A 14,643-nucleotide genomic window follows, 5' to 3' on the forward strand; every position below is an offset into this window, starting at 1 on the left:
ATAAGACTAAGTAAGTGTCAGGAATGCAATGGAATACTAAAAGAGCCATTGGGTGAGTGGTCAAGAAAATTTGTTTTTCTGGAATGAATGCTTCTACTCTTTTATTCCAGGCCCACCAATGTAGGAATATATGGGATCCTCATTGTGTAAAAGTCAGTGTATACACAAATTAACTTCAACATCTCAGCAAAATACTTCAAAAGGTAAGGTTAAAGTGTGAATTACATTATTAGCTGTGTACCTACTATGTGTCCAGGTGTATAACATGGGCATAGGGATAACATAGTAGATGCAAAAAACAGAACCCCACTGCTGACAGCTAAAAACGACTTTTGTTCTTCAACATTTCTGCAGATTTTATCTTAGGACAATACCTTCTAACTACTGAATAGACTGTAGTTTGTTGGTATTCAACCATGTTATATAAATAGCATTAGTTCTCTTGGTAGGCATTTGTTAAATAATTTAAATGCATTAACATTTTTATTGCAGTAAGAACAGTGCCTGGCAGGTGGAAATATTAGGTATTTGTTAGACACTAACTAAATATCTACTATATGCCAAGTACTCATACACTTACATGGGATATATCTTTTGCAAAACTGCAAAAACCACATACATAATTATGGACAGGCAACCTGTGTACAGCAAGTTTTGCAGTCAAAATGAACAAACTCAGCTATATCAAATATTTTTGTTTGACTCAAACTGCATTTGTATTTTATTCATTAGGAAGAGAGCATGTATGTGGTGTGTGTATGTGCACATGTGTACACATTGAGGCCAACAGAGAATCTCAGGCATCATTTTCCAGTAGTGTTCTACCATGTTCCTTTAGACAGGGTCATTCACTGGCCTGGAGCTTGCAAAGTAAGCTAGGCTGGATGACCACAAGAATCCATCTATCTCTACCCACCCTGCACAATGATCATAAGTGTATGCTACCATGCCCAGCCTTCAAAACATGCTCACATCCTCATTGCTTTAACACCTCAGCCTTCTCTCTGGCCTGCCATTTGTTTTTAAAAGTAAACATGATCAAATGTAACATTAGATGTGATAGAAAATATTTAAGATTTCTTTCTTCTTAAACAAAAAATTCTTAGGCTTTGCCAAATAGAAACCCAAGTGTGTTCTTTTTGGAATAACGAAGGTACAGAGGAATAACAGTGGCACAATATGATGCTGAATTTATCTGGTAGATATTTGGGGGCCAGGAAGGGATCTGTATATGAATTACAGAAACACACAAACAACAAAAAAACAAACATCAATCTTGCTGGTTCAAACAATCCCAAGCTTTATGAAGACAGCCCTTTTCAGATTTGGATATTTGACTATTTCTCTAGTTTGTAGTATAGAATTGAACATGTATTTATGTTTAATACTTTAATAGGGCAAAGATGCATATATTTTGGGGCAAACCACATAACTGTGATGTAGAGTTAGCTGGTAAAATATTAAAAAATGATTATTCTTCTGGATGAAAAGAAAGGATCCTTCAGGCATAACCTGTGGTTCATGGACTGTATGCTATCCTAGACAGTTATGTATATGTCCAATATACAATTACAAACTTATTTAAAAACTTACATTTTTTGATTGCATGGTTCTAGAACATGATTTCTGTTGATGTTTCAATGTCAAAAAGTTGGGCAGTCCTGTAATCCATTTGTATCATTTCCTTCAAAACACTTTCTTCTTGGGAAGTGTAGAAAACTCATCTCAGGGTTATAATTTTCCATAGTCTCCTCATATAGTCTATGCCCATATTTGCAAAGCTCACAGTCATGAGCCTCTGGTTAACGATGTGTGTTGTTGACAGCCTACTACAGCTTGAGTGGACTGCTGACCTCATATCCCATCAAACCCCAGCAGGAGCCTTACGGGTGAGACAAAAATGACAATGTCTACCACTGTTACTTATTTTTTCCTCAGTTGATATATTAGACGCTTTCTGAAAGTGGGCACCCCAGCTCACACTGAAGACCTCAAAGTTCACTGCAACTACTCTAAAGAACAGAAACTGACTCACCTACCAGAGGAGGCAGCAGATCAAGGAACAAGGTCAAAGTAGTCATTGTGATACTTGTGAGCAAAGACCGGTTATCATTTCCCTCTTACGGTGCTGCCAGTCACCTGACTTTGCACTTCTTTGCTATTTTCTGCCTTCCACTACAGTGCAGAGGTCACTAGACAGCCTCAAAACTATGTATGCTAATCCTAGTGTGTATCAATTTCTGGGTGTCTGTAGAACCAGCCTGTTTCCACTTTAGGCTTAAAAGTCATCTTCTAGTAAAGACAAACTAGGTTCACTCCTGTCTCTCAAGGAATGGGTTATGCCCCACTTGTATAACCTTAACTACAAATGGTCTGTACTGCCTATTCCAGGAATGGCAACCATGGTGTCATTGTTTCGAAAAGTTGTTTATGACCATCTTGCAACCCTACCTTTGTTCCAAAGGTTTATAGGACCACCTATGACTACCTTGTTATGCCAACCTTCCAACCATGTCTTGTTTCAGGGGCCCCTGCAGGGCTAACTTGTGCTTACATTCTGCTCCTGTAAGCCCATCTATTTTTGCCCACCAGATCCCCCATTTGGCAAACTCCCTACCCCTGAGTTACAAAAGCCTTGTCTACCTTATATGCTGACTTCTTGAACTCCATCTTAAAGAGAGGCAGCCACGTGCATGAGGCTTACTTTAATTGATGGCTTGCTTTGATCATTTTGGCCATTATGATTTGGGTCAGTAGTCTTTCTCTTCCCTTCTTTGGGATTAGCAGTGACCTTCACCTCCACTGAAAATACAGGGGCATGGTAAAATCATCTCTGTTCTTCCTTGTAAATATAAAGAATCTAGTATCCCAAGGTCCACATTAGGGACACTGGCCCTACAGCTAAGAATGACAGAAAAAGCTTAAATAGAAAGAATTAAAAACAGTAACTCGGCCGAGCGGTGGTGGCACACGTCTTTAATCCCAGCACTCGGGAGGCAGAGCCAGACGGATCTCTGCGAGTTCGAGGCCAGCCTGGACTACCAAGTGAGTTCCAGGAAAGGTGCAAAGCTACACAGAGAAACCCTGTCTCGGAAAAAAAAAAAAAAAAAAAAAAAAGTAACTCTAATCAGATAAAGTGTTTTTCTACCTCTGTTACTCCCACTGCTGGTGCCTGGCCTGGAAGCGATGGTTACGAGCAGTCCCGGTAAGTACTGCCAAGGAAGAGTCCTGGAAAGAACTGTGCCTGCGAACACTGGTTGACCAAGGGACCACAGTGAGGGGGAGTTGCGGGTTCAGATGTCAATTGCCTTACCTCTGGCTAACTTTAGCCTCCTCAACAAACTATCTCCAGATAGGAATTAACATCCTCTGTCTAATTGAGTAAAAAACAAGCCGGGTGGTGGTGGTGGTGGCGGCGGCGGCGGCGGTGGCGGCGGGGGCGGCGCACGCCTTTAATCCCAGCACTTGGGAGGCAGAGGCAAGCAGATCTCTGTGAGTTCGAGGCCAGCCTGGTGTACAAAGCGAGATCCAGGAAAGGCGCAAAGCTACACAGAGAAACCCTGTCTCGAAAAACCAAAAAACAAAAACTATTTTGGAGTCTATTAACTTAACAGACGGATAGCTCCTCCCACCAACCCAAAAGCTAGACATTTTATCAGACCGCATCAAGAGATGACAGCTAAGATTCTCCTGTCTTTCTGTAACCCATCTCTAGTGTTTCCATCCATCCATCAACAAAGAATCTTGACTTACGGAATTCTCTGTTTTGTTAATGTAAAAGCTTCATGAAACTCCTTCCACACTGATACACTGAATCTGGGGCAACTTAAATCTGTGTTCAACTATCTCCTCATTCCCTTTGAGGTGGGAGCTGCGTTTTGGGGGTCCACAGTATGCAGTTCAAAACAAGCCAGGACACCGAACCATCAAAACTAGGAAGTCCTTTTCCTAGACAAGGGGCCTCACTCTCCAAGGAGTGTCTCCGTTAAAGACATTTCATGTCTCCTAAGCATCAGTTGCATGATGTGAGGCTGCCAGAAGACATACAGAAAGTGCAGATGAATTCTAACGTCACATGAATAATTGTCTATGTATGTCACAACTACTGTCCAGACTATTCTTAAGGTAAGGAGCTTCCTGGTAAACAACTAGGCCCTTGAAAATATGCTAGGAAAACTGAAGTTTTCTCCAAAGACAACCTTAAAGGTCCTAAAAGCAAGTCCTGTGACCAGCTGGTGGTGGGGCATGCCTTTAATCACAGCTTTGGGAGGCAGAGACCAGCCTAGTCTACAATGGGAGATCCAGGACAGGCACCAAAACTACACAGAGAAACCCTGTCTCCAAACAATAACAACAACAACAACAACAACAACAAAAAGCAAGTGCTACATTAACATGTCAAAATAATGAGCTAGTGAATTGGAAATTCTGCATAAGGAACCTTCACAGGCCACCAACAGGAGGTCTTAAAGGCTGCAGCACCTGTGTCCTGTGTCCTCAAAGAGACAGCCATCTATCTCCTCAAAGCCAAGGGCCAGGAAATGTCCTTGTTCTTTTTCAAATCCCATGGAACAAGAAAGTTTGTTATTGCTGATGACATCATATTAGAAAAAATATTAGTCTTTGTCTCTGCGATGCTGTAGGAATTCAATCGGATCTGAAATGGAGAACTCCACTTGTAAACCACATGTTGTTTTCCAGCATTGAACTCTAGGCAGAATTCTCCTTAAAGTGACAGCAGTGACTTGAAATCCCCCAAAGAACTTCAAGAAGCCTGAATCCTTGAGCTCTAAGTGAAAAGGCCATGGTCCCCTAGAGCACAGACAAAGCAATGACCATACCCCCACTACCTACTGTGTAAAAAATATTGTTTTATTAAGAGGACAATTAATAAATAAGAATAGGACTCAGTGGTTAAAAAGGCACCTGCTGTTCAACCTTGAGGACCAGAGTTAAGCCTGTAACTCCAGGGGACCCTACACTCTCTATGGGCTTCTGCAAAGTCACAGGCATGGGTACCCACACAGGTACAAACATAAATAAAATTAAAATCATAAATAAAGTAATCATGAATAAACGCTTTGGATTTTCTTCCATCCGTGTTTCTAGTGAAATTCAATTTTAGGCAAAAGGGAACTTCAGAGAGAAAAATTAGGTAAAACAAGGAAAATCTGTCAGCTTCTTTATAACTGAGTATCTAAAACCATAGTCCATTGCATGTTGAGTGTAGTAGAGCAGGTTTCTAGTTTGGGCTACTCGGGAGGCTGGGGTGAGATGAGCCCACTTAAAGCCTGGCTGGACAATACAGGAAGTCTCTCATCTCAGTTAATCGATTTTGTAAATGGCCTCTCTCTTGTCTAAACGAAACGTGGGAGCCTGCCCAGAAGAGGTGACATTTCTATACCATAGCGGGATGTTTTTTTAAACTTTCTGTTTACAATCAAACCAAAGGTAAGTTCCAAATGAAGGAGGGTGAAGAGATAGGAAGGAAGGCAGTTTCTCAAAGCCTCCCTGCCCCCAAAGCTGCCCCTTATGGGAAGTGCCTTAAACTGTGAGCCTTGACCCTCAATGTCAGGGTTGCTACAAGCTTGGCAGGAGGTGAATGTCTCCAAATGCACGGTGGCCAAAAGGGTCTTCTCCTTTATATACAGAAAAACAGGTGTTTCTGACATCACTGGCCTGTGTTACATCACCAATATTGCACCTTGTGATTTCACTAGAGTCTTGTTCTCAGTCCACAATATACAAGCTTCATACTATGCAAACAAATACCACACAATACACCCCAGCTCAAATTGGAGACCACTGTATATAATAACTTCAGTGTGTTCCCTGTACATACAAAGTTTTATTGCTCTTTTAAAAATATAAAATGTATTACAAAAAAACAATTGCTATAATTTTCCTTCCTACAGTCATTACTCAGCACACTGATACTGTCTGAGTATGCCTCTGGACCAGACTGTGTTAGAATGTTTGATGTTACAAAGATCTGTTGTCTGGCTGGCCAGCAGTAGTGGCTCACACCTTTAATCCCACCACTCATACTTAGGAGGCAGAAGCAAGCAGATCTCTGTGGAGGCCAACCTGGTCTACAAAGTGAGTCCCTGGACAGCCAGGGCTGTTACACAGAGAAACCCTGTCTTGAAAAGCAAAAACAAAACAAAAGAACAAAAAAAAAGTGTTGTCTAGGTGGAATTTTATTTTTAAAAATGGTTATAATAATTTTGGCATGGTTTTAGAAGAGTCTATAACAATTCTTAAAGTAGCCTTGAATTTATTTCTGTCATTGTGTGCTAAGTATTTATATTGTGATCTTTACAGTGACAATAAACTCAACTTACCAATCAAGTCTGAAAACCACTGAAGATGTTCTGTGCTCTATTGTATCTGATACTTAGCCTGAGACTGAACACTTTGTATAAAAATAAACTAGCACATCCATTTCATTCCTATGTGAATTCACTCACCTTAAACAAATGGTAAATTACCTGCAGTGAATGCTTTTTATATCCATGTATTTATATACCTGTTTACCCAGACTCAAGTAACCAAGCACCATCAGGGAAAAAAAAAAAAAAAAAAAAAAAAATCTGTCTCTTTAAGAATACAGGGATCCCCAAATCCTTCCATAACCTTTGGAACAACATTATATTTGAAATCACTAAGGGGATACACAAACATTAAGCCGGAAGCAAAGTTCTTAATTGGCCTCAAGGTAAAACTTATGATAACCACACTGCATTTTGCCTAGTCTATTCTTATCCACTGAAACAAAGAAAAGGTGAACATGAGTCACTGTTTTAGTATCCGACTTCCCAGTGCACTGCAAAGAGGGATGTTTTCAAAACTCAGAAACAGTCAGATAAGCAAAAAACACAGGGTTTCCCCTCCATGGAATCCAGCATCTAGCTCCATCATCAGCTGAGTTATTTTTACAAATACGCATCACAGGCAATTACTGGATTATATTGAACTTGGCAAAAAAAAAGTAAATGGAAACCAATGAAGATGAATACACTTTACAAGGCAAAAATTATTCTCATGCCACCTTAGAAATTGTGGAAAGACATTCAGAAACCTGAGGAATAATACAAGCAGTGATGGAAACCTTGCTTGGTTAGAGAAAGGTCAAAGGGGGCACTCTACTGAAGGAAAGATCAAAAGGACCTCATTTGGAATTCTGCTCACAGAGGGACAAATCTGCTTTCTTAAAGGTGGCCAAGGACCAAGCCTGCAGATGAGTCAGTAAGGCGATGCTCCAGAGGCAACAGTCACTTACTTTGTAAATGGTAGGTAAGATCTGCTTCATTTTCAGCCTGTGGAAGACAAAGACATCGTAAACGGCCGACACCGCCAGGACAGTTACTCCTTGTTCCTTCCACAACATACTGCATCCTGCGCATAGTCCCGTCCCCAGGAACCAGCCCCAAGTCCTGGCGGAGTATCCTCTCGTAGAACAGTGCTTAACGTAGCAGAGCAAGGAAAGCAGGAAAAAGAGACTGGCGCCCACGTCTGCCCGTCCCACGATGCCCGCCACTGCCTCCGTGTGAATGGGGTGAGAAGCGAACATCAAGCCGGCCATGAAAGTCCAGTATCCGTCCCCGAGAAGGACCTTGGAGAAGCGGGTGAAGAGCCCGGTGACAGCGGCATGCAACAGGACGTTGACGAGATGGTAGCTCCAGGGATTCAGTCCTCCGATGGCGTGGTTCAGTCGAAAAGAAAGCGTGCAGAGCGGCCGGTAGGACTTGTGGCTGCCACTGTGAGTTAAAAGAGTCCCCCAGAAATCATTGTAGAAAATGTGTGTCCATGGGGTTTCTGGGAGCAGGTCCTGATTCGTCTTGATAGCACGGCTGGAAAACAAAATATATTAAAAATCAAATGTAAAGTATGTATTTTTTTTTAAAAGGACATTGACATTGATGAGATACTGTCTCCCTCAAAGACCTGTTATTATACTGCATGGTGGGATTCCCAATACACAGAGGTTGAACCCAGATCATCCTCTTACTGCCCACTAAGGCTACAGTGGGGGCTCTTTTGCTATCCTGAGACACTGGTCCTTGATAAGAACGCCTTTGAAGAACAGATGAATATAAATGCTCCATCACCGTTTTCAGCCTCCTGTGGCGGCTCCCAAACAATTGTTCTGACTCCCTTGTAGAACTCTAACACAGCCCTCTCAGGCTCCTGGTTCGCAGCCGCCTGTGACTCTGCCTTTTTGAGATAGTCTGGGTGCTGTTCCTGTATGGGATGCATCTAGATCCAGCATCAGCACCTCCTAAAATGAAAGATGGGGATCAGGCCCCTTGGGTAGTGCTTCTCATGCCCACTGATCACCCGAGTACCAGGGTAAAAGATGGCTCTGATGGAGGAGGAGTGGAGAGAAGGCAGAGGTGCCATATACTGATATGGTCATTGATTGTGTCCATGCTACTGCTGTGTGGACCACAAAGAAGCTACAGTCAAGAAAGTTGAAGAGATAGAGAGAAGATGGCTCTCTCTACCTACCTGGTGCTGCCTGCCTTTATTTATACTACAGCTTTTCCCATTTCTACATTCTCATAGGCACTGCTATCACTAGTAAAAATCATAATGACACTTCACTGTCACCTGACTTGAATGTATTTCCAGGATTCTATGCCCCATACTCCCTGTACATGTCAAGAAAAAAGGGCCTACTGTTTGTTGGGTACTTGCTGCCTGTCAAGCACTCTGGTCCCCTCGGCCACATCTTCACATTTAAACTTACGAACAATGCTGACAAAATCTTGCTATTATCTGGTATCATACTATCGATATCTCTCAGGTGAGGAAATTATGGCTGAGAGAGATGAAACTAACCAATGCTTCAAAGTCATACATATATGGAATAGTAGAATATCATGGTCTGTGTTTTATTTACTGTTCTGTGAATCCCAAATTGTAATCAATATACCACTGTGGCCATTTAAGTAGATAATGTAAAAATGTTAATGGTTATGTTTGCTTAAATGTCTACTTAAAAGAAAGTGTGATTATCTCATTAGTCATAGATTTTAACAATCCTTGTTCAGAATGACACTGATGAAATTGTTAATGTAATGTCAAAAAAATCTTTAATAAGCAAATGTGTGTTTCATTCAGAATATCCAGAGGACAGGTATATGGTAAAGAACCAGGAAGGAGAAAGGAATCTTCCAAGAAAGAGGAAATAAAATATAATGTTAGGAAGAGATAAAGTGAAATTAGAATGGGGGTGTAAAATGGGGAGAGGAGCAGGAAGACAAGATAGAAAAGGGAATATAGGAAGGGGTAGCTAACACTAAAGCCTTTTTGAAAAGCTTTGTCAAAATCTACTACTGTAGAAGCTTCCTAAAACTCTGTGTGTGTGTGTGTGTGTGTGTGTGTGTGTGTGTGTGTGTGTGTGTACATAAAAAGAACTTAGATGGAGTTACAATAAAATGTCAAAGACAATGGCCCAACTAGATATCATATGCTATCAAGTAAAATCCCCAGCATCAGGAATAGACTACATCTTTTTGAGTCATTGGCCAAAGGGTTCCTATAGCTCTTTCCTGCCCCTCCACATAGAACAGACTCCTGCCAATGCTATTAGTTAGCTTCCACCACCTGACGGTAAAACCCAGTTGCTGAAAACACCACCTACTTCTGTCATCAAACAAGGAGGAAGAGAACCAGTGCTCAACTAGAACCTTGGGCCCCACTGACCAGCATTCATAGTGCTGGAAGGTACTTTGCACGCTACAGAAAGAGGAAAACTAAACATCATCAATCTCACCCAGTTAGGAACCCTGAGAACTACAATGCTTTCCTACGTGCATGCCGTACCTACTGGTAGTGTAGTGGCAGAGATATTTTGGGAGTAATGAACAATGTTTTGCTTGGATTTAAAGGCCTGCTCAATGAGATGAAACCCATACCTGACACTCACAGTTAATGAGGCCAGGAACTTTAGACAGCATGCCCAAGATCTTCTTTCATTCAAGTTGGACAAAATTCTAGCTGGAGAAAGGAAAGTGGGTACAACAGGAGTAATTTTCAACTGAGAGTGGCTGGAAGAGGGGAAATCATTTCTCTTCAGTGGAGTGACATTGTGTATATCAACCACAATCCAGGGCAGACCTCATACTCAGGAGTAGCTATCCAACCCAGAGACTCCATGAATGTGTGTGTGTGTGTGTGTGTGTGTGTGTGTGTGTGTGGTGTGTGTGTGTGTTCTTTTGTTTTGTTTTTTAAAGGAGAAATGTCAAGTTGGGTAGGTAGAAGGAAGGATCTGGGAGGAACTGAGGAGTGGGTAGGAAGAATATGATCAAAATAAATTCTAGGATTTTTAATGGTTTCAAAGACAGATTAAATAATCAATAGCCCTAAGAAGATAGAATTCAAATGTTGAAGGTGGTAAGTAAACGAATCTATTTAGAAGATTCATCTTCTGTACTATTATAATTCCTGGTCAACAAGGAGACATCTAGATTATTTTGTACTCCTGGGGCACATACTTTCTAATTAGAGAGAACTACAGAAGCACCTGAGTCAAAAGCCAGGATAATTATGAAGCTCCAGAACTGGACAATTCTCTATTAGTCCAATATCAGGGAAGTTTGGACATTTTAGAAGATGCAGAACACATGATGAGAAGCTAGCCTAAAGATGCATCACTCCAGCTTTTTCTAGTTCTTCTATCTGTTGAGAGTTCAAAAGACCCTTTACATGAATATTTTGAAAGGTCACATTGGAAAAATCATAGATTAAAAGGAACAGTCCTGAGCTCCAGCTCTGTAATTTCCTGACTGCCTTATAAAACATGAAAACACAACAAATATCCAAACAGATTAAGAATATCATGCAAAGGAACACAGCTAAGAAAGAGAGGGAAGAGTCAGTATTACATGAGGCAGAGATGGTTGGCCAAGGTAATGTTTAACCATGTCTCTCACTGGCCCCTCAATAAGCCTTTCTGAGCTTCTGTTTCTGTGATACACTTTTACCTTGAAACTACTCATAATTATTCATTTATCTTTGACATAGTGAAGCAGAGGTCATTGCTTTATAGACCCAGGAGCGTTTTAGGGACTCTGGTACAAATGACATCTCTACATGGTCAGCTGTTATTAGTATTACTGCACAAGGATCAAGGTAAAGTCTTGAAGTCCTTCATAAAGCCTAGTAGACAAATGGATTCTGAAATCAGGTAAATGTGGAATTTAGAATTTTTTTTAAAAAGCTATTAGTTATTGGTAGTTATCGACTCTCCACCCATCACTATGCTAGTCTTTTATGTATAATATCTATTTCTGAGAGCTAACTAATGTTTCCAGATATTTAATACAAAGACCAATTTGTTAAAACCATGTCTTAAAATTGTACAACAGAAATAGTACATTGGTCTCCCAACATATAAGTGCTTCTTCTTTCATCTTAATGGAATGTTTTGAGCTGGGAATGTGGTTCTCTCTCATATTTCTTTTAATGTTAAATATGGTCATGTGACTAACTTTGATCTATTACTTCCAGAAACCATGGTAAAATGAGAAATTTAATGTCCCCTCTTCCAGGCACATCCTTTTGCAATATGGACTACCACTGAGTTGCAGTAGCCACCAGGGCCCAGAAAAGAAGTTGCACACCCAGCCTTGACTACAGCGTGAGTTCCAGGACAGGCTCCAAAGCTACACAGAGAAACCCTGTCTCGAAAAACCAAAAAAAAAAAGAAAGAAAAAAGAAAAGAAGTTGCACACAATGAGCCAGCTTTCTGGAGCCCAGTGGCAATGGTGAGACACTTTGTGCAGCCTTGGTACAGGGAGGAGAGACTTGGACCTGCCTCAACTAAATGCACTAGGCTCTGTTGACTCTCCATGGAAGACCTTGCCTTGGAGGTGGTGGGAATGAGGGGTGGGTTGGAGGTGAAGGCTGGGGGTGAGAGGAGGGGAATCTGTGGTTGGTATGTAAAATGAATAGAAAATCTATTAATAAAAAAAAGAAGTTACACATGACAGTGACCAAGGTAATCAAAAAAAGGACACTGACCTGCTATCACGGCAGACAGTAGCCCTAAGTTAACTGTCCCATTTCTCTAAGTCTACATTGCTGTTTCTCCTAAGCTATGATACTGTGAGTGTCACCTACCAGCAGCTGAGCCTAGGCACAGCCAAGTCCTTTGTTAATGGAAGACCGACGACATCACAGTTGTTTGATTTTCCAATTTGATTTTTCAAGTCTCCGTGTATTGACTGTATATTAAATGAATTTCCATATAAATTGGCTTTTAAAATATTAGAAACAGATGTTTTTTTCTGGATCCATTAAATTAAAACACCCTGCTATGACATTCATCAAGAGTCTAACCCAGAAGTAATTGCTTAAGACTTGATGGGTTGTAATTAAAATTTAAAAGAAATATGAAAAACTGACATACTGCCAAACACTGTTGTCAGAGAGTGCAGATTTCACATAATTCAGAATCAAACTTGACTGGCTTATGCTAGATCTTAACCTCAACAATGACGTGCATATCTTTAGTATCAATGTAAAACCAATAGTGTGTCCATGTCAGAGCCTAGGAGCTCAGGGCAAAGCATTCTGAGATGGGGCCTTACTAATACAGCGAGGAAAGCTGGGAATACATTATTTAAGATAATGCTTCACCCTCGCAATGGAAGGTTCAGGAAGGAAGGAAAATGGTCTTCCCTGTCCCAGTTATTCTATAAGTGTTCAAGTCTTTAAAATCTTTCAAAGAAAAAAGGGAAAATCAAGCAACCTGAAAAATCTGTTCAAAGCAGCTGGAATGTCTTATCATGATAGCAATAAACCCAGTAAACTGTAGCAAGTAGAGAGAAACTACATCTACCCCTCAGAAAATGAGGATTTCAGAACAAGGAATAAGATTTATAAGTCTCATACATTCGCTGGGAGAAAAAAACTCTGAAGCATAGTGCTGTGGGATGTTTTGTATGTTGAATGTGTTACTCTGATTGGTTAATAAATAAAACACTGATTGGTCAGTAGCCAGACAGGAAGCATAGGCAGCACAAGGAGAGAGGAGATTTCTGGGAAGTGGAAGGCTGAGGCAGAGAGATGCTGCCAGTCACTGCCATGAAAAGCGAGATGTAAGGTGCCAGTAAGCCACGAGCCAAGTGGCAACTTATAGACTAATAGAAATGGATTAATTTAAGATAGAAGAAGTAGATAATAAGAAGCCTGCTGCAGCCATACAGTTTGTAAGTAATATAAGTCTCTGTATGTTTACTTGGTTGGGTCTAAGTGGCTGTGGGACTGGTAGGTGAGAGAGATTTGTCCTGACCGTGGGCCAGGCAGGACCGGGAAAACTCTATCTACAGCATAGCAACAAATATATACCCTGTAATGAAAACAAAACAAACAAACAAACAAAAAGCCAAACAGATAAACAAACAAGCAAACAAAAAACTAAAAGGCAAACAATGTGCCGGGCAATGGTGGCGCATGCCTTTAATCCCAGCACTCGGGAGGCAGAGGCAGGCGGATCTCTGTGTGTTCAAGGTCAACCTGGGCTACAGAGTGAGTTCCAGGAAAGGTGCAAAGCTACACAGAGAAACCCTGTCTCGAAAAACCAAAAAAACAAACAATAAACGGCAAACAATGTTAATAAAGCAAAATTGGAAGAGAAAAGCATACCTCACCTCTGTGTGGAACATACTAAAATGAGGGCGACATCTGCATGACGGGATTCTTTAACATGGGCTATCAACCTAAGCAGGATGTTTCTTTAACCAATGCATTTCATGGCAAAAGAATATGGACTATAACAAAACTGCATCAGGCTTTAATAACTAAGGCATTCACACATGGGAGTCAGTGATGAGGGCTGCATTATGATACCATTCAACATCGCATTAGGGAAGACAGGCCAAAGGGGCCTTATTGGAACTCAGTGATCTTCAGGCGGGATGAGGAGTACTCATTTGATACTAAGCAAAATAGATTTTGATCCATTTGCATCTTCTCCAAGGAGTCCAAAATAGAAACGGTGAAAACGACTTCTGCTATTTCACAGCTAATGAAACACCTTAACACAAACCAGAATTGCATGCTGGCCTAATTCCCGGGCTTGCTTTGTATGGGCTAGCATCAGGAAAGTCAGAAAAACATTATAAAGAATCAGGAAAATTTCCATCTTGGGAAAGTGGGTGGGCGGGGGGGACTAGGGACAAAGTGACATAGGGGAGGAGCCATACTTGTAGGCAGAATTCTCTAGAGAAGATGGCACCACAGATTGTCTTTTGAAGCAAAACAACCCAGTCTCTCCAGCTCACACAGAGGTCTGAACCTGCTTCCAGCTTCTTGTATTTGTGGCTCTCTGGTTTGGCTGCTCTGTGATTCTCCCTCAGGAAATGTTGACAAAGGCCAGCACTGCTACAAAGCTGAAGGACAGTATGACGCTGTCTGCTCAGCTGTTGTTGAGTACGTCTTCATGTCATCATTCCTTCCACCTGCTAACCTTTTCAGTCCCAAGCACCCTCACCAGAGATGACCTAGTCCTTCAGAGCAGAAGGATGCTTCAGCCAAAAAGGTATATTGCTCTGCCATTATTGTACTGAAATGTAAATAAAGGCCAGGTGTTGAGCAAGGGGTGGGGAGTGGGGAGCCACTTTGCAATAGGCT

The 14,643-nt window shown here is 41.3% G+C and overlaps 1 protein-coding gene across 1 annotated transcript in view; it reads right to left on the reverse strand.

Annotated features, from left to right (window-relative positions):
- Tmtc2 (transmembrane O-mannosyltransferase targeting cadherins 2) overlaps window positions 1-14,643 on the reverse strand; it is a 409,491-nt gene that overhangs the window by 232,781 nt on the left and 162,067 nt on the right. Inside the window, exon 2 of the mRNA XM_036169974.1 lies at window positions 7,283-7,853. Coding sequence (XP_036025867.1) covers window positions 7,283-7,853 — 571 coding nt within the window. The remainder of the gene's footprint in view (window positions 1-7,282; window positions 7,854-14,643) is intronic.

Source organism: Onychomys torridus, chromosome 20 (genome assembly GCF_903995425.1).
Source record: "Onychomys torridus chromosome 20, mOncTor1.1, whole genome shotgun sequence".
Classification (NCBI taxonomy): Eukaryota; Metazoa; Chordata; class Mammalia; order Rodentia; family Cricetidae; genus Onychomys; species Onychomys torridus.